This window comes from Neltuma alba, unplaced genomic scaffold (genome assembly GCF_004799145.2).
Source record: "Neltuma alba isolate B1F8T4 unplaced genomic scaffold, ASM479914v2 tig00007951_pilon, whole genome shotgun sequence".
In the NCBI taxonomy this organism is placed as follows: domain Eukaryota; kingdom Viridiplantae; phylum Streptophyta; class Magnoliopsida; order Fabales; family Fabaceae; genus Neltuma; species Neltuma alba.
Genome location: NW_021634911.1, coordinates 20,120 through 46,833, shown reverse-complemented (window position 1 = coordinate 46,833; position 26,714 = coordinate 20,120). Strand labels below are relative to the sequence as shown.

The 26,714-nt window shown below is 31.6% G+C and overlaps 3 protein-coding genes and 1 pseudogene across 6 annotated transcripts; 2 read left to right on the top strand and 2 right to left on the bottom strand.

Moving 5' to 3' along the window:
* Positions 1–201: 201 nt before the first annotated feature.
* Positions 202–549, top strand: LOC114753486 (egg cell-secreted protein 1.1-like). The gene has a single exon (XM_028942165.1). It carries the CDS (start codon positions 202–204, stop codon positions 547–549), a length of 348 nt encoding a protein of 115 aa, XP_028797998.1.
* Positions 550–1,089: 540 nt separating this feature from the next.
* LOC114753487 (protein trichome birefringence-like 43) lies at positions 1,090–7,439 on the bottom strand. The gene is made up of 5 exons (XM_028942166.1): positions 7,182–7,439; positions 4,885–5,056; positions 2,952–3,130; positions 2,523–2,681; positions 1,090–1,547 (listed from the first exon to the last, which is right to left on the bottom strand). Exons 1-5 carry the CDS (start codon positions 7,430–7,432, stop codon positions 1,220–1,222), a joined length of 1,089 nt encoding a protein of 362 aa, XP_028797999.1. The 5' UTR covers positions 7,433–7,439; the 3' UTR covers positions 1,090–1,219.
* A 2,343-nt stretch (positions 7,440–9,782) lies between these two features.
* Positions 9,783–14,106, bottom strand: LOC114753484 (protein trichome birefringence-like 43; annotated as a pseudogene).
* Positions 14,107–16,796: 2,690 nt separating this feature from the next.
* Positions 16,797–25,220, top strand: LOC114753483 (probable sugar phosphate/phosphate translocator At1g06470). Of its 4 annotated transcripts, none has more exons than XM_028942161.1 (12): positions 16,797–17,098; positions 17,601–18,252; positions 18,348–18,517; positions 19,508–19,593; positions 19,771–19,820; positions 20,830–20,897; positions 21,707–21,807; positions 21,961–21,973; positions 23,753–23,937; positions 24,056–24,142; positions 24,640–24,734; positions 24,869–25,220. In XM_028942161.1, the coding sequence occupies exons 2-12, from the start codon at positions 17,756–17,758 to the stop codon at positions 24,987–24,989; spliced, it is 1,473 nt and encodes a 490-aa protein (XP_028797994.1). In that variant the 5' UTR covers positions 16,797–17,098; positions 17,601–17,755; the 3' UTR covers positions 24,990–25,220. The 4 variants fall into 4 exon arrangements, with proteins under 4 accessions (XP_028797994.1, XP_028797995.1, XP_028797993.1 ...); XM_028942162.1 differs by having other exon boundaries at positions 17,412–18,225; XM_028942160.1 differs by having other exon boundaries at positions 17,412–18,252.
* The last annotated feature ends 1,494 nt before the right edge of the window (positions 25,221–26,714 follow it).

The following is a 26,714-nucleotide window of genomic DNA, read 5'->3' as shown; positions in this document are numbered from 1 at the left end:
TCTTCTTCTATCTTAAGTAACTGTAATTAATTATATTCATTATCGTCCGCTACATATAAGCCCCAAACCTCGCTAGCTGGTTTTCACAGAACCATCCACCACACACACACCTTCAATTCCTTCTCACATACTTCAATTTCTCCAATGGCCGCTTCCACCAACAGCTTCTTCATCCTCATTGCTCTTATCATAACATCAGCAATGGTCGAGGCCCGAACACTCTTGGATCCGTCGGCTGCCTCCCCAGCGGCTAGCCTTGCCGCACGGCTGAAGCTGGAGGCCGGGCCGTCGACCTGTTGGGACTCACTGTTTGAGCTGCAAGCTTGTAGTGGGGAGGTTATAACGTTCTTCCTCAGTGGTGAGACGTACTTAGGGCATGGATGCTGCCAAGCCATTAAGAAGGTGTTAGGGCAAGATTGCTGGCCTAATATTATGAGCTCTCTAGGGTTTACCAATGAAGAAGGTGATATACTTGAAGGGTATTGCGATGAGTCTCTTCATAATTCTCCTCCTTCTCTACTGGTTGATCCAAAAGTGCGTGCTCTGTAGAATCATTGGGAAAGGAAAAGGTTAAAAAGGGAAAGAAAAAAAAAAGCATCCAGTTTTTTTTTTTTTTTTTGGGGCTTTTTCTGGGTTTTGTTAAACTTGTTTTTTGGATCTATGGTATTATGATGCAATAAATAAAAGAAAATTATGTACTATTATTCAGAGTTTTACGGTGATCATCAGATAAGTTATCCCGTTCACATTTTGATAAAGGTAAAAAGGTTTTGGATTTATTTAAGAAAGCATTGAAACTGACTTCTGAGATGTCTACGTCATGGAATATATGTCCGCTAATTATAAAAATGAAGAAATAATTTATAAAAATAAGCAAATCAAATTAAAGCATTTGTGAGAAAACGTCGCAATTTAATCTCAACATTTGTTCCGATTGAAATTATTCTTTTACGAAGCATCAACAATTTATGCATTCTCTCTTTCAAGGGATTATTTTGATTAGAAGACTAAATTAAAAAGGCAATAACATTAATTTGATGAGAAAGTGATTATTCAGAGAGAAAATAAGAAAATTAAAGTCGAGCAATTTCACCTTCAGAATTAAGTCGAACAAACACACGAATTCAATGAAGAAAATTTAAAAAAAAGGAGAAAAATACAATCAGAAATATATATATGTAAAAATTTCTTTTGATATATAGATAGAAATATGAATGAATTATATTAAATAATGATAATTTTGGTAGACGAGGGCAGCATACAAGAGTTGATTCCAAGTATCAGGAACACCGGGGAGGCACCAGTGGGTACAGTCCATGCCACGGTGGCCACCGTGGCCGTAGACGGAAGGGTGGCCGTCTTTTCGGAGCTGAGAGAAAGTGGTGATGTTGAGCAGATAAACTAAATTAGGGTTTGACATTTCTTTCAGAACTCTCTCTACCACTAACTCTGTTGGGTGGCTTCCTCCTGGATACTTCTTGTGTCCTTCCAGTGGCCTCTCTTCATTTGCACATGACTTTGCTCTTACTTCTCCCCATTCCTTTCCGCTAAAATTCAATTACAACGTTATCATAATGTAATTAAGCAAAAAAGAGAGACATAAACGCAGCATAATAATAGGCCTCTCACTTTTTTACCTAGTGAATCTCATAAAAGCGGGGCCCACAGGTATGGTTATATCCCTTTCACTTTAGACAAAAATAATTTAAGAAATCGAACCTGGTAAAGTTGTGTGTGTGTGAATGTCATTATTTCGCAAACGGAATATATATGCACCCACATGTACATGCAAAAAGAGGCCCATAATTTTTATTGGGCCATAATCAAGGGACCCCTCTTTAATTTTTTTTTTTCTTTTTTGTTAAAAAATTCTAAAGTGTTGATCGTGCTAAATGTAAAATGCATGCATAGAATGTAATTAATATAATAATTAGTTTAATTTTTTTATTCTAATTATAAGATCTCAATCCACTTTGTCTCTCATATTAATTAGTTTAATTTTTTTATCTAATTATAAGATCTCAATCCACTTTATTTCTCATATTTATCCATTTTTTCTCGAGATAATCCTTATAATAATGGTAGCTCTAGCTAATACACTTGATTAGCAAGAATATTTTAAAAAAAACAATACTTATTTATTATAATTACTAACTTAACTAATTTTCTTAATCTATTCAAATTAGTTAACTAGCTCTTATACTAAGATAGAAGGTAGTATCACAAAAATAAATGTCCTTATTATTTAATGGCATGAAAGTTAGCTTTCTTGTATAAGAATTAGCGGTTTCGCCTGTAATCTCAAACCGAATAATTGTTCTTATATTTTTAACGAAGTCTAGCAGAGGCTCATTCAATGGTAAATTAAATGAATTGATTGATGCATAACAACATGCATAATGATCAGGAGAAAACATATATATTCATCCCGTTCTTATATAAGACCCATTTTATAATACAATTTGTACTACAAAGTGGGTCTTATATTAAGGAACCGAATAAGTATATAACTACTTGCTTACTCCATATGATCTGGAGACACGCCTTGAAAGAAAACCTTAGTTTTTGAAGGATCAACGTTGCTGTCGACCCAATTGGTCCATGTTTTCAATGCCTTCTCATATGCCACCAACCGATCCATATCCTTGTACGTTTTATTCCCCTCTTGAATGAAATCCCACCTTCACACACACATACACACATATATGACACAAATTACAGTTAAAAAGTAATTAACAATTTATAATTACACAAGCCAACATAGCCAAAAAAAACAAAAATAAAATAAAATAAAGGAAGAGATCATCTCTTTGTTATATGTGACTATATCTGGTATTTGGTACGATCAGGTTATATTCAAACATTGTCCGATCTTAATATTTTTCCTTTTCATTTATGGGGTTTGAAAAGGGTATCGAGCTTCGTAGAAATAGGGTTTTGTATAGACTTACGGCTGCTTCCTTCCGGTATGAAGCCACCAATGCCAAGAATCGAAAATCAAAACATCAATGCCTTTCCAATCTTTATTGCCAGATTCAATGGAATCCAGTTTCAATACTCGACCAATACTTTCCTCAACCAGGTCCACCAGAAATACGTTGCGACTCATCATCACCTTCACATTATACTCCTGCATTTTATTAACCCATCACACTGTAAAAATTTAATCAATGCAACTTAAAATCATCAAATCCCAAGGTCAATCATCCCATAACTTAATGACACGAAAGCTCCCTTATAAATGAAAAATCCTAAATTTAATCCTATTTGTAACCCCGAGTTTTTAATGTCTACCGGTAACTTCAAAAGCAACAAAAGGATAAATTTTATATAATTTGTTGTTGGCTCTAATTATGAAGTTTAGGCGTAATAAGTTCACTGTGTTACTCGTGACCCAGATCCAAATATCAACGAGCACCTATACATAAATGTGTGTGTGTGTGTGTGTATTACAAAACCGACATATATAACGTTAATTACTTGACATATAGGCCCCACCAGACTGGAATAGTCACTAAAGAGGATTCTGATGAGCCATCTCAATCACAAACTGCGTGTCCAATAATGCATCCATGAAACTTCTAATCCAATTCTAATCTCAATTCTCCTACACAATTAAAATTAATTACAAGCCATGTTATAAAATCCTACTTGATTGGATATTGTATTACCTAAAAATAAGTAAGTAGATATACGTTTACTTGTGTATATATAAACCAACGATGGTTGGATTGAGTGAAGAAGACTCAAATTCTTTTAAATAGGGTATCTGTTTTAAACATTGTAGATAAAAAATCTCATTCAAAATACTACTCTCAACCGAAGTTAATAAGATTTTACTAATATCATATGATATTATCAAATACATACAAAATACTCCTCCGACCCTAAATAAAACCTCTTTTGTAGTGTAAGTACACTACAAAAAAAGTCTTATATTTAGGACCAGAGTAGTATAATGATGATAATGGTGATGATACCAGACTCTATTCAATGACATAATAACAATATCTAATATTTAAGCAATGATTAGTAGTTATGCTAATTAATCAATAATTAACGGACTTTTTTTTAAACTCTTTGTCCCTTTGGTCGAGTATTTAAAGGGGGAAAAGGTAATCTGTTTCTTCTTCTGCTTTTATGCCTACCTAACTAGTTGTGATTTGGACTCCTGACCAATACTTTTCTAATAATATCTATATTTTTAATTAGCATCAACAATATTCAACTCCCTTAAGCTCAATATCTCAATCCTCCTACACAATTAAAATTAATTACAAGATATGTTATAAAATCCTACTTGATTGGCTATTGTACTAGCTAAAAATTAAGTTAGTATATATACATTTACTTGGGTATATATAAACCAACGATGGTTGGATTGAGTGAAAAAGACTCAAATTCTTTAAATAGGGTCTCTGTTTCAAACTTTATGGATAAAAAATCTCATTCAAAAAACTGCCCTCAATCGAATTTATAACATTTTAGTAATATCATAGATAGTATCAAATACATACAAAATACATACTCTCGTGTATTCAAGATATATTGTGTAGCAAGCGCAAGTCTTTAAGAGAATCACATCCCAAGAACTAACTACTAGGGTTGAGAAATCCAAGATCTTATAAGGCTTCTCTTTCAAGTAGCTCTTCCGATAGCATATTAATTAAATATAAACTTGTGATTAAAATGGACTCCCGTACAAAGGCCTTTTATTAAAAAGGTTTTCTATGTACTGGTTTTGCATTTGAACTTTTCACACCGGTTTTAGATTCGATATAAAAAAAAAATTTCTACACCGAATGCATTTATAATATCACACACATTGAGAAGTAGTTGTGAACCAATATTTGATTGAGATAAGAAAAGGGAAAGAGATCTAACCAAGAAAGTGAAGGTGGAGAGAAGTCCAGTCCTGACATTGGTGTATTGAGATTGAGGCACAGATTTATGAAGCATGCAAGTGAGCGATTGCCATTGGTTCAAACTCAGAGAATCCCCCACAAACATTATACTTTTGCCTCTCATTCTCTCCAAGAAATCTTCACCATTGAACCTGCTTAATTAATAATTAATTAAACATAACATTCAGACTTTAATTATTATCAGCTCAGGTAATTAATTATGGAGCTTAATTTGTTAACTAAGCCATTCTCAACATGCAATTGTGTTCATTATTGGGACTTTTCTTACTGCTTTGGGGTAGTAAACATCATATTTATACCATCTAGATTTAACCTGCAGACACACCGAGTGTTATACAACTTTTTTGTAAAAGTATGTTTATTTTAAAAAAGAAAAATATGGAATAAAAAAATAATTTAGAAGTATGACTTATGAAGGATAAAAATTTAAGATAGCCAGATATAAAAAGTATGTACTAATTCAAATTTAATATCAACAGTTTAGATGTGTCCAGGGCATATGTAGGAACCCGATGGTATAAATTATTGTTAATAGACAACAAAGAACCCAATTCATACGTTGCCATGTGCTCTCTATTTCAGGACAAAACTCATGAAAGCAACCTCGCAACATATTATATATAACTACACATAACACATAGGTTGGTACTTAGAACTTGGTGAGATATTAGAGAAAAATTAATTCTTTATTTCAATTGTGTAAAAGGAACAAAATTAATGTATTTGGCTATTAAGAAAATAACCTCATTGTCATTTTATCTAAAAGGTTTTCTTATGGCACAACATGAAGCATTCTTGTTACAAATCAGTTTTGATGAATATTATTTATTACATGTTTTTTAATTATAATAAAATCTTTTATTGCAGTCTTTATTTCAGTTATATCCAAGAGATTAAAAATTTCATGGATAAAGGGATAGACAAAACCAATACAGAGTTTTCTTCTTTTTTCTATTAATTATTCTTTTATGATTGAGTTGGTTAGTCCCTTTAGGTGTCTTCAACGACAAGTAAAGCCTCTCTTTTTTTGTGATACAAATTCATTTCTTGCAAGATTTAATTTACTAAATTTAACTAACAAGTGGACCCCAAGATATTGAAAGACTTAAGTCAGATGTCTCATTCAATTATGCAGCATCTTATATAAAATAGTGGTAGTTTGATAAAATAGAGATAAAAATGGTCCACAATCAACTTAAACCGTAAATTTCAATGTTCTTATTTTTGAAAATGAGAGTTGGAATATTAATACTCCTCCGGTCCTTAATATAAGACCCATTTAACTAATTTGATTAGATTAAGGAAGTTAGGTAAGTAATTATAAGAAATGTGACATGTTTTTTCTAAAATACCATAATCATTTTTTAATACCCCTCTTCCTCTTCTACTTGATTATGTTGAGGGAGTATCCATAGGGGTAATTTAAGAAAATTGATAAATATGAGAATGGGTCTTATATTTAGAACAAAAACTACTCAACAATTGGTCCTATATTAAGGACCGGAGGTATTATGGTAGTATATGTCAGTGTTATAAAAATAATTGGCCCGGAAATATTTTTAAAAATAAATCAGATATCAAATTTTGGAAGGGCTAACAGGTCATATTTTTCATTATAGCTAATCGACCAGCGATTGAACTGATGACATGGAAGAAATAAATCTATAATAAATCTAACTATTAGCATAACAACATCACAATATATGAAATTTTCAATGAAACATCATATGTCTACAAATAATCTAAAAATATAATAGGCATTTTGGAGAAGGTCAAATTTTTTTTAATGTTTTTTTTTTTTTTAACCTAAAACTCGTCTAGTTTTTTGAAAACCATTTTGCTTTCTCGCCTAATTCCAAGTTTCAATTCAATATTAGCTCAACTCCGATTCAACCTAATTCAACTATGAAATAATTTTCTAATTCAAATCAAGCTGCTAATTAATAAATCTAGTCCTCACAATGTAATACAATTTCAAGCATACTTCTTAAAAATAAAAATAACAAAGGAAGAAAGAAAAACAGGAAAAATAGTGCTTCGACAACTCAAATGGAACAAAACCCACACAGATCTAAAAAGAATTAACAATATTTTATGAAGCACTATCATCACTTATGGTAGTTTTAACTGTTGGAAGCAAACAACAGTTACTATCTTTTTATACATATAACGTAAATTTCATTTGACTAAGTCACCGAAAGAAATCATTTAAAATAAAAAAACAAATAAACAAGTAAATTAAACAACATTGTGTACCTTGGCATACTGCAATTTGGGTGCCAGTTATACTTGAGATAAAACTTATCAGGACGGCCATTCTTGGAACAATCGAACTGTTTTTCTATAAAATCACAGTCCGATGATTCATATAGAGGATACGATTCATCGTACACCCAAATCCCATCAAACAAATCACACTGTCTCTTCCCGTGAACTGTTTGAGAAATGATGAACAGAGAAAATAACAGAGAAACAATAATTTTCATAGATATGGCAAAATCCGCCATTACACACCGCAGAAAGAAAAGATGAAGAGAAATGGAGAGAGAAGTTGGTAACTGATGATATATGGTAATGGGTCGGTGAATATATAAAACTAGTGAAGCTCGCAATATACATGTGTATATATATAGAGAGAGAGAGAAGAAAGAGAATATTAATTTTTTTTTGTGTTTAGATGTTGCTATTATTATTAATGAATTTGGATAAAGACAGACATAGAGTGAGATCCACATGAGATTCATACTGACAAGTGGATCTGTGTATTCCTACTTTTATCTCTCTCTTTCACTTGTGAGAAGCCACAGGAGATCCAATTTTATGAGTTGAAGTTAAGAGCACCAATGACCAATTGGTGTTAATTTTTTATTTTTGTGTGTATTGAATGCTACTGGTGAATTTAATGCTATAAATGAGTGAATATGTCCTCTCATCTTTATAATATATATATTATAGAACCTTTCAGTTGAATGGCTATTAAGAAAATTAATTGAAAGTAATTAACAGCTTTTAACTTTGATTTTTATTCATACATTAAAACTGCATTTGATCTTTTAACTTTAAATAAAATTTTAATTTGATCCCATATAATTTTCATAAAGTACATTTTCAATCTTATAACCTTTAACACCATTAGTTTCATTAATAAAATAGATGGAAAAACAATTTTAAGTTTGATTAAAAATGTATTTTATAAAACCAAGAGACTAGACTGAAATTTTGTGTAAATTGTGCGCTTTTATCTTGAAAAATCATGCTCTTTTCATAAACATACACTTAGTTATTTTATTAAAAAAAAGTAGAATGATGTGCAGACTTTATTTTCTCAGCTTTTACACAATCGAATGGGGATATATTTAACAATGACTAATAAATATTTTTATCATATTATGGAAAACATTTTATATTCAGGAATGGGAAGGGGTCCTATATTTATAATAGAAGGAGTAATGTATGTGTATCCCATACATAAAAGGGAGAACGAAAATTAAGGACCAGTAAGGAAATCAATCTTTTTATATTATGACGAGATCCTTAATTGTTATTCTTTCCTCATAGAAGAAGCGGAGTTCCCATGTATGAGAGTGACACAATAAGATAGGCTTGATAATCACTCAAGCTGGTTTAAATGATAAGAAAGGAATAATAAGATATTAGGAGAATTTAGGACTTAGATATTCTCTTGACATAATAAAAAAGAAATTATTTTTCATATAATTAAATGAGAGGGAAAAATAAAGAAAAACTAAAAAAATACCTTGAAAATAGAAAAATTATAAATAGGGTCCCATTACAATGTTAGCATTGGTTTTGACAATAATTGATAATTATCAATTTTTGTGAATGAGTCCCTATATACAATTTTTCAATTTTCAGTATTTTTTTTGGTGATTTCCCCAAAAATTAAAAATATAGTTTCAATCTACTTACCTTTTTTTCATATTAATTTTCAGCCTTATTCATATCTTTCCTTCTCTTTTTTACTTTTTTTTTTATAGTTAATTACTGAATTTGATGAAGACATTTTCTTGGGCCAAAGTTATTGAAGGGATTTTAATCTCTTGCTGTACGTTTCAAGTAAAATGCAAAGAAAAATAAAAAGAGAAAAATGGGTATAATTTCTGACAATATGGGTCCTTAAAAAATAATCAAGACCTACATCTTTATTTTTCCAATTTTCTCTTCCACACATATTCATATTGTTGCGTAGCTTTCAAGTGAGATGATTGATAATAGTCTCCAACTGCTTTATCTAATGACTGATTAAGATGAGAGATTGTGTTTTGTAGAACAAGTAATTGTAACACTAATTTTTGTTCAAAACTAAGAGAACCACTTTAATTTAGAAAGTTTCTGCCTTGCAAGAAATTAAAATGAGACGTAGAAACTAAAACAAATCTCTCAATAGTCTCGTAATCAATTTTTTGCCAAATAAAATTATCATTCTAAAGCATTTGTAGTTCTCTTCTACAATTATGCATCATTTAATAAATGGGGAAGAAAAATTCAAATAACTCGATAAAAAAAAACTTTGTACGTGTCTATAAAAATTAAATTGAGCGCAAAATAATATGCTTTCAAAAATAATTTGAGAAACTTCAACTTTCATATTAAATCGTTAGCGGAACATGAATTTGATCTAAAATATTGGAGCACAAACCATAAAAAGTCTAGGGAAAATATCTCTAGCTACGATATCTATGACACTATATCCAAATTTAATTGAAATAATTTAGATCTTATTAATTTTTTTTTTGGCTTCTAGATCTTATTAATTTAAATCACATCTTATTTCTTTTTGTCTTAAATGAAACAAAATGTCAAATAATATTAATCTTAAATTAAAAGACAACAGCATGTAGGATAAGATCCGCTTTGTTTAGAGTTGGAAACTCTATCATAACACAAATCAATTGACATTTAATGAATTCATATGCTTGAATTTATTTATGTTTTTGGTGATTAATCTTGTTTGATTAGAGCAGCATATAGGAGTTGGTTCCAAGTATCAGAAACACCGGGGAGGCACCAGTGGGTACAATCATTCCTCGGCGGCGCCATAGCCGTAGATTGACGGGTGGCCGTCCTTCCGGAGTTGAGAGAGATTGGTGATTTTGAGAAGATAAACTAAATTACGGTTTGACATTTCTTCTAGAACCTTCTCTACTACCAACTCTGCTGGGTGTGATCCCCCTCCATTTGTCTCGCCTTTCACTGGCCTCTCTTCTCCCACACATGTCTTTGTTCCTTCTGCTCCCCAATCCTTTCCACTAAAATTATACAATAATTTTTAATTATTATTAAATAATAATTTGGTTGATAATTTGTGAGATAGAAATATGTGTGTGTGTATATATACACACACATAATTACACTTACTTCATATGATCTGGGGAAACACCTTGAAAGAAAACCTGTTTTGGAAGGATCAACGTTGTTGTCAACCCAGTTGGCCCATGTCTTCAATGCTTTCTCATACGCTACTAAACGATCCATGTCTTTCACTGTTTGATTTCCCTCTTGAATATAATCCCATCTACAAAAACACAATTTGCATTAAAATTAAAATTTAATTAATTGTTTTTTGCGCAAATAAATAATACAAAGACCGTATTGACAACATAATTTTGTCTTTATAATAGACTTAATAAAAGAAGAATTAATTGCATTCTCTATCCTTAATTTTTTATCCATTCATTAATACAAAAAATATATCCGGCCTCTATAAAAATACATTTTCACGACTATACATAAGGTGTAATAAATCTATCCTTAAATCTTTTTTAAAACATATTTTTAATCAAATGTTAACTCTTCATTTAAGAACCTACTATTATATACTACTAGTACTACCTCCGGTCTTTTATAACCTCATTTGTAGACTATAAATGAGATCTTATAACTATGATCAGAGGCAGCACCATGCAAATATAACAACCAGGCCTAACAAATTACTTTGGGTTTTGTATATAAATAGTATCACTTATGAACAATTTTGCATAAATTAAGAAATTGAGTTAAAGTTAGTTAATGTTTTTGAAATTTTAAAATCTCTCCCAAAAAATTCAGTAATTAGATTTAATTGTTTAAGTGGTTAAAATGTTATTTAGTTTGCGGAAGCAAAATATATTTTTAAAAAAATCTAAAAAACAAAAAAGGCTTATATAAAAGAAATTGAAATGAAGGAGCAGATAAGATAGACAGATAAACGTACGGTTGCCTTCTACCAGCATGAAGCCACCAATGCCAAGAATCGAAGATCAAAACATCGAACTGTTTCCAGAATTGGCCTGCTTCTATGGAATCCAGTTTCAGTACCGACCACCATTTTCATCACCACATCCACCAGAAACACATTGCGACTCATCACCACCTTCACATCATACTCCTGCAATTTATTCGTACATATTATCCCGGAGTTATTTTAATGCAAAATTAAAAAATATTTGACCAGAGAATAAATCATAAGAATTGAGACAATGCAAGCTCTCTAATTTGAAAATGATTAGCATTCATATATATATGCTGATAAATTAACCCTATAGAAAATGCCAAGATTATGGAGGAATAATCGTTGGTCTAATTTTTATTGAGTTAAATAAAGTTAAAATTGATTAAAGTAATTCATGCATGTGGCTTATTCTGATAGTTAAAAGCTATTTGACTCAATCGACACTGAACCCTGAGGTTGCGTGATTGATCCTCTATAAATGCGATTGCTAAATGAGTTCCTTCTGTTAGGTAGGAGATAACTAACTAATTTAAGATTACTTTTTTTATGATAAGGATTAATAATTAATGACTAAGATTGTCAAACTCACGAATTTAAACAAACTCGTGATAATGATGTAAACTCGAATTATAAACTCGTAAGAGTTTACTTTTATTAATAAACTGATATTAAAAGTATATCATCAAATAATTAATGTACAAAAAATGAGAACAATTTTATTTAAATATATTTTAAATTTAAATAATTGAAATTATATCTATCAGTATTCGTAATTTATCATATTCAACAAAGAAATTTCTATAAAAATCATATATAAAATCACTAAACATAATTAAATTAAAAAATTTAACATGAGTTAAAAGTGATTGACACAATTTTATAAGTTAAAACGTAAAACGGTAATTAAATGAACTCGAAATAAAAACCGTTATAATTATCACGATTTAAGATATTTATCATTTATAAGAACTAACATTAAAAATATAAAAACGTAAAAACATAAACTCAGAGACTCAACTCACGAATTTGACAATAATATTAATGACTATTATATAACCATAATGTTCTTATACTACTTTCGGTCCTAAATATAAGATTAGTTGATTAATTTGAGTAGATTAATAAAATAAGTTAATTAGTTATATGCAATAAATAGGTGTTGTTTTTTCTAAAATATCGTTACTAATCAAATGTATTGTTTAGAACTACTATGATTAAAAAAATTATCTTCGAAAAAATATATATCAATATGAGAGACAAAATGGATTTGGATTTTATATTTAGGATCAAATAAAAGTTAAATAAGGTGTTGTTTAAGGACCGAGGTAATATAAAAGTAGCATAATATTTCTTAGATAATTAGTATAAAATTAGCATAATATTTCTTGGCTAATTATTTATCATGTTTTTTATTTTCGCCACGTGATTTAGATCCTTAATTTTCTTCCTATACATGATTAATCAACATAATAAATAGACAAGTAGTTAGGAAGTAATATTAGTTAAAACCGAGGAATCATATACAGACACTTCAACTTAAAGCACGAGATTCTATCTTTTGTGTTACCTATCACTTAGTGATTACATCTGAAATACTCCTTATAATCATAAGTGTAGGAGTTCAGAGATCAATAAAATTAGTTAAATTAATTATTTGTAAAAATAAATATTACGCGCTGATTTTTTAGATTACCATTTTAATTATTTATATTGAGAATTACTTTATTGATACAAATTCCCTTTAATTAATATATGCAAAAATGGGGATAGTTTAGAAAGAAAATCATAAATTAATGCAAATTAATGTCTTACATTTATAATCAAAATAAACTAGTTTTTACGTTTAGGACAGAATAGAGTAACTGAATTTGAGGTATGAAAAGAGAAAAAGATCTAACCGGGAAAATGAAGGTGGAGAGAAGCCCGGTCCTATCGTTGGTGTACTGAGATTGAGGAACAGATTTATGAAGCATGCAAGCGAGTGACTGCCATTGGTTCAAACTCAGAGAATCTCCCACAAACATTATACTTTTCCCTCTCATTCTCTCCAAGAAATCTTCACCATGGAACCTGCTCAAACACCCCCCCCCAAAAAAAAACCCAAAGCTTGCTTATTTACTAACCAATTAAACAAGTACTTTAACTAGAAAAAATTACATTACAAAATACTACAAAAAAAAAACAGCAAATAGAATTTTCATCATGAATAATCAATTCAGTTTAATGACAAAATTTCACTGCTAATTAATTAATGATGGTCTTTTTTGACGGACTTTGCAAATTCCATCGTTAATTCGTTGGTTTATGTGTTGCATTAAATCCTAAAAATGAGAATGGAGGAGAGTACTTCCAGTTTTTAATGTAAGATCTAATTAACTAATTTGAATAGATTAAGAATGTTAGTAAAATTAGCTAATATATATTTTTTAAACACCTTAAGTATCTTTCTTAATCTTCCTCTTCCCTCTCTTACTTGGTTATTATTGAGAAAATATTAATAAGATTAATTTGAAAAAATTGATGAATATGTGAAATAAGTATTTCATGTAGAACCAAAATTAACTCTCTAATTAAAATGTACGTTGAGTTCAGGAAGAGTATGACATATTTAAAACTTTTAACCAACAAAACTAAATTATTCAGCATGTATGTACTTACCTTGGTAATTTGCAGGCCGAGGGTTGCCAACTATACTTAAGATAGAAGTTATCAGGACGACCATTGTTAGAACAATCAAACTGTTTCTCTATGAAATCACAGTCCGATGATTCATACAGAGGATACGATTCATCGTACACCCAAATCCCATCAAACAAATCACAGCTATTAATGTTCCCTTCGGATTCTACTGTTAGAGAAGAGAGAGAAAATAGCAGAGAAACAAATATCACAGATATGGCGAATTCCGCCATCACACATTTCTGAACTGAAACAAACCAACACACTACTACGTACTGGCAATTCTGATAATAAATAATGGGTTGTTGAGCAAAGCTAGTGAAACTCACTATATATATATATATATATATGAATGAGAGAGATCTAGAGGGAGAGAGAAAGAGAGTTTGATGCTATAAATGAGTGAATAGGAATAAATAATGTTGAGAAGTCAAATTATGAGAGAGAATAGAGAAAATGAGGAATGAGATTGAGAGACACAGAAAAGGAGGTTGAGAAACTGAAACTGTTTGGAGATAGGAAATGAAGATCAAACGGGTGAGACTCACATGTCAATATATAGCAGTCTCACCCTCCATTATGTCTTTTCCTTTTCCTTTTTTTTTTATTACCAATTTTGATATTAAAAAAAAGTAATGATAAGAAATATGAATTGCTTAAAAAATTCTTATCTCCTTTTTTTTTTTAACTCTTGGTTTAATTTAAATAATGGATTTTCCATTTTACCTGTCTTCCGCTTACTTATAGACGGTTTGAATTACCAGTGAAAAAGTGATTTTACACGATAAAAGATAAATAGGTTAAAAGAACTTTGTTTCATAAAACATAAAAAATACTCATTCGTGGAGATTAAAAGAATTAATTGAATTACTTTATTTGTAAAAGATATACTACCATTAATCATTTGCAATCAAACATATTTCATATAAAAACCTTTGTTAATATGCACAATCAATAATAATAATTTGCAAAAAATTATAGATTTGATAAACAAAATGAATTGAGGTATTACATTTAGAATTAAAACAAATGACTCAATTATCTCCTACATTTAGGACTAAAGGGGATAGTAATTTTGAAAACTTGTTAAAATATTTAATATTTAACTCATTTTATCTAGTTTTCATAAATTATAAAAGAATTTTCATAAAGGACCAGAAGGAGCATTTATATTGCCACTCGTTTATGCATTTTTTTTTCCAAATTTTCTTTTAGTTTAATTACTGAATCAATCCTACTCTTACATTTTTGGGGCTCGTTTTCTTGACACGACCATCTATAAATTGCTTATAAAAAGTCCAAATCTATTTTTATCATTTCAGGTGACATGTCGTTTAACAGTTGGTGAGAACTGAGAAGGATATTCAATTATTCTTATTAAGAAAAAAAGGATATTCAGTTATAACATTTGGCTAAACTTTCTTTCTTCGTTTTTTTCCCTGCACAACATTGGGCTAAACTTCCACACACACAGACACACGCAGAGACATTCTCTGAGTCTTTTGTGTTTTGGGTCGGTTGGGGAATCTTAACTCAGTTTTAAATCACAACCCATTATTGTATTTGGGTGTCACAATGTTTCTGTTGTTTAGGCCCATAAAAAGCCCACTTGGACATATCCCTCTTCATGGGCCGACACAATATGCCCAATGAAATTTTACAAGTTACAGATGATTATAAAATTTAATCACCACGTGACAACCCGAGATTTTAATTTCTATTAGAAGAGGTACTCACAACTAATACCTAAGATGGAGTGAGTTTTTAACAATATCTTGCTGGTTATGGTAGAATTTTTGATCATAGAGTTGTTAACATTTGTTCTGTCTATGCGCAAACCTTGGCTCCTCGTAGGATATGAAAAGTAAGCTTCATGGCTCTACCAACACTGTTCTACATAACATTTGGAGAACAGCGGAAGATGATTAAAAACTCATTTATAATATAAAAACAAGCAAATACTACCTCCGGCCCTAAATACTACTTCTAATCTTAAATATAAGAGTTATTGACTAATTTAAGTAGATTAAGAAAATAAGTTAAGTTAATTATTTGTAATAAATATATATTGTCTTTCCTAAAATATCTTTACCAATCAAGTTTATTGGTTAGAATTACCATTATTAAAAGGACTATCTTTAAAAAAAATAAATAAATATGAAAGACAAAGTGGATTGGGGTCTTATATTTAGAATTAAAATAAAAGTCAAACAAGGTCTTATATTAAGATCGGAAGTAGTATAAGAACTAGTTGACTAATTTGAATATATTAAGAAAATAAATTAAATTAGTTATTTGTAATAAACAGGTGTTGTCTTTCCTAAAATATCCTTGCTAATCAAGTTTATTAGCTAGAATTATCATTATTAGAAGGACTATCTTGAAAAGAAAAGGATAAATATGAGAGATAAAGTAGATTGGACTCTTATATTTAGGATTAAAATAAAAGTCAAACAAGGCTTATATTAAAGATCAGAGGTAGTATAAGAACTAGTTGACTAATTTGAATAAATTAAAAAATAGATTTAGTTATTTGTAATAAACAGGTATTGCCTTTTCTAAAATATCCTTACTAATCAAGTTTATTAGCTAAAACTACCATTATTAGAAGGACTATCTTGAAAAAAAAATAAATATGAGAGAATTATAATTTCATTATTAAAAAATTATAATTTCAAGTGAATTTAATAGTAAATTTTTAAAGTTAAAGTGTAATTTGTCTCAAAAGTTTTTAGTCAAAATTTCTAGTATCCAAAAATGTTTAGGTATAAATTTGTCCTAAAAATTTAGAATCATAACAATTTTGCCCTTTACATTAGTAGCTAAAATAGTGAGATTAATAATTAACATTTTTAATTGTTGGGGAATTTTGGGCATTTAGTTGTAATTCTCCCTAACCTTGCCGCCTCACGAGAGGAATTGACCAAAATTTGAAGGTTTTTGCCCTGCCTCTGGGCCATGGCCAAAATTTGAAGCGTTGAAAAATCACAAGGCAGAGCGAAATTATTCGCTTCAAATCGAAGGAACAATGATGTTCCTTTCTCTTTAACATCGAAGAAACACTGATATCGATTGAGGAAGGTACAACAGGAGCGGCATCACCAATATCAGACGATTACGTCCAAACCAACACCGCTTCTGACTGTACGCTTTCTCACCTAAACTTCGATCCAAAGACACTCCCTTCAGATCTCTCTCCCCCTACTTCACATTTTATTCTCCTTTGCTTCCTTCACACTCTCTGTTTGTCAACCGTTCTCAGGTGAGTTGCCCTGTGCTTTGACTGTTTGGTGTGGTTCATGCTCTGACTACCTTAATGTGTTGTTGATTGTTCATTGGAAACATGGTTGGTTCATGCCGGGTCATTTGCATTTGCTTTGGATTGGGGTTTATTTGAAAAAAAATGCTTTTGATCTTAAGTTTCGAATTCTATGGTGTGGGTTTTCAGATTATGATTTGGATATAAAGATACACTAATCCTCTGGTTTCTCAGCTAAATATTCTTGTCTATATCTGTGCTTGAACATGAATGAAGCTGATTTAGCCATCCCTGTATGAATTTTTCTTTTGTATAGGTAAAGTTGGCGTTTCTAGTTTTGATCTGAGCTACTATAGCAGAGTGACTATCTAGAAGCTTAGGAGAAGCTGCTTCTGTTGGTTTAGGAAACCAGTACATATCTGCCTGTCTTGTGTGAGCGTGAAGACGACTATATCTACTAATTGTTTGTTTATTCTGTTGTGATTGGACAACTTTGATTATGAAGAAAGGTCCCCTGCCTGAACTGTGGTTCAGGTGCTAGCTGTTTTATGCACCTAAGTGAACTTGTATTGTTTAATCTGGTACCAAGTGGTGAATCAATTGGTCATCAGTTGGCTTGATTCGTCTAGAGCACATAAATGGCTCACTATACAGATCGAAATGGTGCAAGGGAGCTTGGATTCAAAAAAGTTTGACCTGAGGGATACTCACAACATCGACAATAAAATCCTGGGCTTTTGTATGAGTAGAGAGCTTTCATTTTCTCGTTGGTGTGATGAAGATTCAAGGGTCCATTTGGATCAACAATTAAGTAATGCAGATGCTAGCCGAGAGGAAGCCAGAGATTCTGATTTTGAATTGCCTTTTATTGACACAGATCAGCTGCAAATAAGGTATCAGCATAAGGGTATGCATATGAATGGTGTTGGCACCATGGGTGATGATACTGTTTATCTGAATGGTAATGGATCTGAGAAGTATGTTCCTTTAGACATTGAAAATGGGGCTGCAAGGCAAAAAGTTGGTGACTCTACCGTTTCTCTAGCTAGGCATGGATCATTGAGAGGAAGCTCAGCAAATCTTGTTTCTGCTGCAGATATTCTAAAGACATTGTTTTTCATACTTTTATGGTACACTTTCAGCCTCTTTTTGACCCTGTAAGTTCCTTCTGCAAGCAAACGATGTATAAATTCATCTTTTTATTTTTTATTTTCCCTTTCCTGTAGTTTTCTTATGCTGGACTTGTAAACAGGTACAATAAAAGTCTGTTAGGTGACACTATGGGAAAGTTTCCAGCTCCTTTCCTGATGAATACTATCCACTTTGCAATGCAAGCTGTGTTTTCAAACTTTATCACTTGGTTTTGGTCTCATAGATTCCAAACTAGTGTTTCTATGTCTTGGAGGGATTACTTATGGCGAGGTAAATATGTAATTTGGGTATATTTTATTTTCTTTTTATTTGTTTATTTTTTTGCCTTCTTTCTTCAAGTATAAATATATGTTATCGAAACCTTGGAATAATATTGTCTTAAAATGATGACGAGCACAGTAATTGGAATCGATAACTTGTAGATTTTGAGTGGACGGTAATATTTCCACCAGAATAGAGTTAATAAACTCTAGCCGAATAACTTTGTATTGGGCATTGACTGGGTCTTTGACAGAGAAGAGAAAGATGCTGTGTTCATCCCCAATATCTTGTTTGATCACTACCAAAGAATTAACTGAAATTGGCACATTAATCCTCAATTATCTTCTATCTACTTCCGGAACTATGGTTGATTGTTGATCTCCATGTCTTTGTACTTTCAAAGCTTTTTTGGCTCTCCTAAAGTTATTGTATTTTTATTGAAAAAATTGAATTATTATGAATTACAATCCAATGATGTCATTATTACAGCCCTACAAGAGCTTTTTCAGCCATTCTATGCCATTGTGTTTAATCTTATTCTATTGGGAGTGTCCTATTTTAAACAGAATTTTGGTGAAGTTTCTTTTCTTTTTTTAAAAATACTGACAAGTATTTTCTACAACAATATCTCTTTTTGCTCATCTTTCCTAATATCCCCATAATTTACATCACATCCTAATCTTATTGCTTTGTGCAGCGTGCGTGTGCGTGGGTGTGTGTGTGTGTGACTGTGTGTTACATGCACGCGCACACACACATGAATGGATTCTTGTAATTGTTTTATCTTTCAGATTATCATCCTCTTCATGGAATGCACACATATGCTTTTGACATGAAATGGTCGGAGAATATTTGTTATGGAAAATTGTATAACTTTTTTTTTTTAATAAAAAAATTTCCCCTTCTTCACGTGTCAGTACTTTTATTGTAAATTTATAACCACTTACTTTATTGACTTTTCTATCAACTAATGCCACAGATGGAATTTGCCTTTCACAGTTGTACCAACTGCTCTAGGGACAGCATTGGATATTAACTTGAGCAATGCTTCTCTTGTTTTCATCTCTGTCACTTTTGCTACAATGGTTAGTGACGTTTCTCTTCTTGTTGTTCATCATGAGGAAAACGTCAAATAATATCTATTTTATTTTGTATTGTTACTGAAGACTGCATTTTCTCTCTTTCTTTCTGTTTTTCTTGCCCTGAGGAAGTAACTATCCTTATTCTCTACATTCACCTCTATTTTATTTTCTTTCTTGCAGTGTAAATCTGCTGCTCCAATTTTTCTCCTTCTATTTGCTTTTGCTTTCAGGTGAGTTTATAGTCTTTTGATCTTTGTAATTGTTCTTTCTGTTTTTGTGACCTTTGAATGCTGGGGATCAAAATTGAAATCTCTAAGATACATTGAGGCAATTAAATTCTATATTATGAATTCTGACCATTCCTAAAATACAACATTGTCTGCAAACTATCAATTATGTAGTACCTAAATGGTTACTGATTCTATACGAAAGGTAGACTTATGTTGTGTGACAGAACTTTTAGTGGCCCCAGAAGACTTCAAATTGTAGAAACCTTTAGCTTTGAGGAATAGCACTTTCTTGTCATGCTGTGATTATCCAAAACTTTCACCAAGTTCTTAGTTCTAAAGTAAATTTAAACATTTTTCAGTGTTACTGTCAATTAGTTGATCCATTTATGTATGCCCATATGGTTTCCAACTGTGAATTTAAACATTTTTCAGTGTCACTGTCAATTAGTTGATCCATTTTTGTATGCCCATATGGTTCCCAGTTGTGAAGTTCTATGAAAAATTGATTTTTATTCAGGGCTTCAAGTTCTAAATTGTTTATCTGAAAGAAAATAAAATCCTAGAATCATGTGACGGTGGATGGGAATGATGCTTTGTAGTTTAATTCATTTAATGTGAATCCATCTAAAGTCGAATGGAGGCATAGGTTTCTTAAACTGTCTAGGATTACCGATTGAGTTTTGATAGGTGATGTAAGATGTTTAGTGCCTAATATTCACAAGCCACATCCTGTGGCTACTGTTGTCTACCACAGTGCTCCCAGTCCAAGCAATTTTACTTCAGGAGAAAAATCAATGTTTATGCTGATACCACAGAAATTAGACTGGTCTCCTTTCATCTTTTGTTACATGTATGAAAATGAACACTTCATATTATATTGTGCTTTCCATGAAAAGCATTTTTTTGGGTTGAGTTTCTAAAACTTGTCTTGCGTGTCTGTTTGTAGATACATGCATTTTCAGCACTAATACCTGTTTACTGTCATTTAATTGCAAATTTTGATTGGAAGGTTGGAGACTCCAAGCTTTAAACTGTCAGGCATCATCTTAGTTATCTCCATTGGTATATTACTAACAGGTATATATGGCAGCTCTAGCTTTCATGCCTTTTAATTTGGATTTTGATTTGCATTGATTGTTACAAAAAAAGCAGAATATCAATGTAATTCTCATTACTGGACAAACAATGAAACACCCTTGAAAATGTGTGCATCTTGGTCAAACCAAATGCACCATAACACTGCTAAGGGTGTACATTGCCTGTGTTTTGCTCTACTTAATTTACCAAACTCTTTATAACTTGTCAAAGGAAATCGTTCCACGGTCGGAGTGTTTTTGGTCATTCTCAAATTGGTTCTAAGTGTTGGTTTTATGCAGTGAATACCTGGTCAAGTGGTCAAGTATGGACAGTTAACTATTTGACCTTCATATGAGGAATGCTTCTTTTTTATTCCATTATAAAAGTTATTACTTTATAGGGTTAATACCATTGTTAGTCCTTATAGTTTGATTGAATTTTGGTTTTGGTCCCTATAGTTTCAAATTGTTGGCTTTGGTCCCTATAGTTTTATAATTTTTCAGTTTGAGTTTAACGAATGGTTCTTATTACTTTAACACGATTTGGTTTTGGTTCCTATACTTAAATTTAGATTAAGCCCTTATGAAACTATAGGGATCAAAACTAACGATTTGAAACTACAGCAATTAAAACCAAAATTGGATCAAGCTGTAAGGACCAACAACGATATTTTATACATCTGCACAATGTTTTTTTCTTTTTTCCTTTTTCCTTTCTTCAGTGGCTAAGTACATTTTTTAAGCCTTAGAAACTTCTGCACGCTGAGAAATTTGTATGTCCATCTGAAATACAATTCCCTTGAAATGCAGTTGCAAAAGAGACAGAATTTGAATTTTGGGGATTTGTACTTGTTATGCTTGCTGCTGTTATGTCTGGGTTCCGTTGGTGCATGACTCAGATCCTTCTGCAGGTTCATATTTTGTTTCTGATTTCTTTTTTAATATCTATTTTATGTTTTGTGCACTCATTTTTTCTGCCCTTAACAATTATTCTTACTCCATTTTGCTGGGCTGACTTGGTCTTTGTTCTCTTCATGCAATTTGACACCAAACCAATGCTAAAGAAAGAAGCCTATGGTAAGTGTCTTGAATAGCTCTGCAGTAATTTTTTTTAAGGAAAATAGTTTTGGAGATTTATGTGATATTTTGATGAGAAGCGAGTAGTCTCACTTAATCATGATTATTTTTAACTCATTCAATGATATATTTTTGGTATTTTCAGAGACTTGACGTGAATATGTGCCAGTTCAAGTTCTCATTTTTTATGAAATTAATTCATAGAGATAGGAAGTACGTAACAATAGGAAGTACATAGCAAGAGTGAAAATCTGTCCTTTTGTGTAATTTGCATAGCAGCGCCAGTAGATGCCCTTTATTTCAAATCCCCAAGGAACCGGCGAAGCAAAATCCCTCTTGTACCATAACGGATGTGAGGGAGAAATCTTAGGCTCAAAAAGGTTATGCAACTATGCTCCACTGAGTCACATCACATGCAAAGGAGGAAAAAAAAAATGACGACAATCCCAAAGCACCTTGCTGGACTATTGTAGGTGGGCACATAGGTTCAATGCTTTCTAAACTAGCTACTATTTTTTCAAGGGTTGCTGAAGACCCTGTCTGCTGTTTTTGGAAACAACGATTTTTTTGTCCCATAACTAGATGATGATGTAAAATTGAGGAAACAGAATTTGACAGAGATATACCTTAGTATTTGTTAGGATTACAATTTTTGAAAACTAATGACCGTTATATCTCTTTGTGAAATTGTGGAACCATATGTTGGTCCCGTTTATTAGTTACTCTTTGATTACTTATTTAAATGCTCCCTCTGCTAAATTGAATTAAATTTTGGTATTCTTAGAAATATTGTTATTCTTGAAAGTCTTCTCTTAAATTAGAAATATTGTTTTGGAAGATTGGCATCACTGACAAATCTTGGACATCTTAAACCATCCATGTAAGCAGAAAGAATGGCCATTCTGATTTTATTATTTTCTTAATTTTCTTAGAAGATGATGTGGGACCTTTGCATGCCTTCATTACCATTTGAGAGATCACTGCCCCATAGAAACCGTGTACCTAAAGACAACCCTTTAAGTCGTAGGTCTTAGCACAAGGTTAGAGTTCTAGCTTTTCTAAAGCAGTATCTCACTGATGGCTTAAGCCTTTTCAAGAGGAGGCCTTTTTTGCCTGTTGTGCTGGAAAGGCCTAAAGCCAATCCTAGGTAACAGTAAAGCTTCATAGGGTCTTTTTGTTCAGGTGCAGTTGGTTTGCATCTTCATTGCCATGTCTGTTTTACGGATCCTGCCTTTAAGACAGTGACCAAACTGTTGCGAATTTCACGTAGGTTGGAACTTACTTGACAAAGAGTTATTGCTACCTTTGGTCCGTTAAAGTTACAGCTCCCATTCATTGACGCTTCAGTTGCTGAATATAGATCGTCATCCCATGCAAATAATAACCGAGCAAATTCCTATAATTACAACATGGGTAAAAAATAATATTTGATATTATGGATGGTATTCCTGTCAAGAGAGGTTGTTGAATTAGCCAGAAGTTTTGTTGAGACTAAATTCTCTTTAAAGGTCTTTCTTCATGGACTAGATCCAGGCAGACTGCTAGATTCTTACTTTTAAACCAACGTTTAACCATTCATCATACTTTATGCTCTAGAACATGGCTTACCATGCACTGACCTTAGGCATGTGTGAGCTTATCTCTGGCTTCTGGCCTTGACCGAAAATTTGATGACCATGTTTTAGTTTTTTTCTATTTTCGTCTTCTTTGAATACTATTTCTTTAAAAGGTCTGTACCTTTGTAATGAAATGCTGATAATTTTTCTCAAATAATTTCAGGGATAAAAAATCCGCTTACCTTGATGAGCTATGTAACCCCAGTAATGGCAGGGGCAACTGCTCTTCTCTCTCTTGCATTGGATCCATGGGGGGAATTCAGGCAAAATGAATATTTTAATAGTCCATGGCATATTACTCAGAGTTGTTTACTGATGCTTTTAGGTGGCGCACTTGCTTTTCTTATGGTAAGAGTAAATGTTCCCTTTTTAGGACATGACGTTACAATATTTGTTGTTGGACTTTCTGCTTTCAATTTTTTCCTACTGTCAAATCAGTTTTCAAAGGTGGATCCCCTTTATGCAGGTATTAACAGAGTATGTTCTTGTCTCAGTAACTAGTGCGGTCACAGTTACAATAGCTGGGGTTGTAAAGGAGGCTGTCACCATATTGGTATCATTTTTTATCTTTTCTATGCCAATTTGTTGACGTGAACATCCACTGGCTACCACCCTTTATTGTGGTCTGTCTCATATTTCTAAAGAACCTAGCTAAGTTGTCACTTTTGTGCTGATGTCATTCATAACTCACTTAAGAAGGCTTCCAAATTACTTGACACAGATTGTGCATTATAATTTGATTAGTTTTTAGGCTGTTGTATTCAGCTTTCTATAATATTGAGTTGATGGTATTTCTGCATATGCTGATTTGGTGGTGTGGTAGAGTTTAACAGGTTTTCCTGTAAGACTATGCCCTCACGATCTGCATTGAAAATTTTAATAATTGTATTTAGTAATTAGTTATTAGTAAATTTGATGAGGATGGGAGAAACAAATGTTTCATGCTTGTGTTTTTCTACTCATTCAAGTGCTTTATATACAGAATTAAATTTATTTATTTTTTAATTTGTTAAAGTTTGTCATGTATGTTTAATTTTCATGTTTGTGCAGGTTGCTGTCCTGTACTTTCATGATCAATTTACTTGGTTGAAAGGACTTGGTCTCTTCACTATCATTGTTGGTGTTAGTTTATTCAATTGGTACAAGTAAGTCATAAGCTAATGCACTTCTCAACAATTTATTTTGGTATTTGGTCATACTTTTCTTCCCTCTTAATTTAATTTAGAGCTTTGAACTTCAAGGATGGTGATGGTCATGCTCTCTTTATTTTGAATGGCAGATATTGGAAGCTTCAGAAGGGTGAAGCAGGTGAAGAGCATGTGGGTGGGACCTTCAAAACAGATTCGGCTACAAAGTATGTTATCCTTGATGAGATGGATGAGCAAGAAGAGAGTTCCTGATTTATGAAGTCATTGTTAAAAACCATCGTTCAAAAGTAAGTCACTTCATGATTTATTGATGTTGATGACTGGAATCCTAATTTCTTTGGCCAAGGCTGGAATCATCACAGACGCTTCAAAAAATTTTCTGCTTTTTTTCCTATAAATTGACAACCTTGTGTCTTGCATGATTATGATACGTATAGAAAAAGATGGATTGATTCTTGAAAGAAGCTTTAGAGTTGCTTGATATACTCTGATCTTCATCCCATCACATTATAATATCCAATCCCAAATAAAAGAATGTTCTTTTCTGATGATAGCTTGGTTATCTGATGGAAGAACGTTGCTTTCAGTACTGAAATATGCTTAATACTAACACTCTTTTTTTCTATAGCAGTCCTTGTGTATATTTTGAAGCTGATTGGGTGGAGAGAAGAGAGAACCAATTTCCCACATATAATAAACAATATTTTGTCTTTTATTTTGCTTCATTCATTTGACATTCTCTCTGAGATAATTCCATAGAGGCTGTTGTATATTACAGAACAATAACTTGCTATTGTGTTATAATCTTGAAATTTTGGTTGGACTGTGCATAAGTTATTTTAAATGCCGGATGAATACTTACAGATTCTTATTGGGTATCGATTTTTTAATTATGTCTGATCTAATTATGAGTTCTATGAAAATTTAGTTATAATATAAAATAATAGTTTATTGTAAATATATTCTTTCTGATACTGCTTTTATTAAGGGATGCGATCTTTTGGATGATTGTCGTAAAATGATGCATTTCTAATGATATAATTTATACACAATTATCTGTAATGGAGGTTTTTTTTTTTCCTCAAGCAAATTTTTCTTTTTCCAATTGTTCTCCTAATGAATGTGAATATGTTTTGTACTCTTTTGGTTCTATTTATAGGGTGGAGAGAGAAGGTTTTTTTTAGTCCTATTTATAAGTCATTTTATTAAATTTTTACTATGAAGGTACCATATTGTCCTTCATTTATTATATTGTAGTTAGCTATTTTTTTTAGTGGAGAGAGAAGGTTTTTTTTAGTCCTATTTATAAGTCACTTTATTAAATTTTTACTATGAAGGTACCATATTGTCCTTCATTTATTATATTGTAGTTAGCTATTTTTTTTTTTAAAAGGAGTATATATTAAATAGGGGTAAAGTTGGAAACTTGTTATATTTTAATGAAGAGTTAATACAATTTAAGGTTTTTCTTGGTCTGTATGAAACATGTTAGAAGTGCTTTATAAATAAGACCAGAGGAGTATTTCTTTGTAAATAGTAATTATAAATTATATTGCGATGATGAAGTAAAGGACAATAGAAGAAATCATTTATTAATGCAGCACGTAAAAAAGTGAAATTGTATGCAAATGTTACAGATGAAGTAAGAAGTCCACGCAGCCACGCAATTATTATATTTTGTGTATAACCTTCAGTATGATTACATAATTCCAACACATCTCAAGTCAAACACAATTTCAAAATAAAGATATATCTACTTTCTTATTTTTTTGTGAATCTCCAATTGAGTCTCTGATTCAATCTCCGATTCAGTCTCTGATTCTGAAAAAGAAAACAGTTAATTAAAAGCTTAAATGTTACATCAAAATGGCACACAGACAAAAATAAAAACTAACAGCCTAATTTATCCCACGCATTTGTTAAATTTGTTATTAAATATCTATGTTTATAAAGATGCTAATAATGTGATAAAAATGT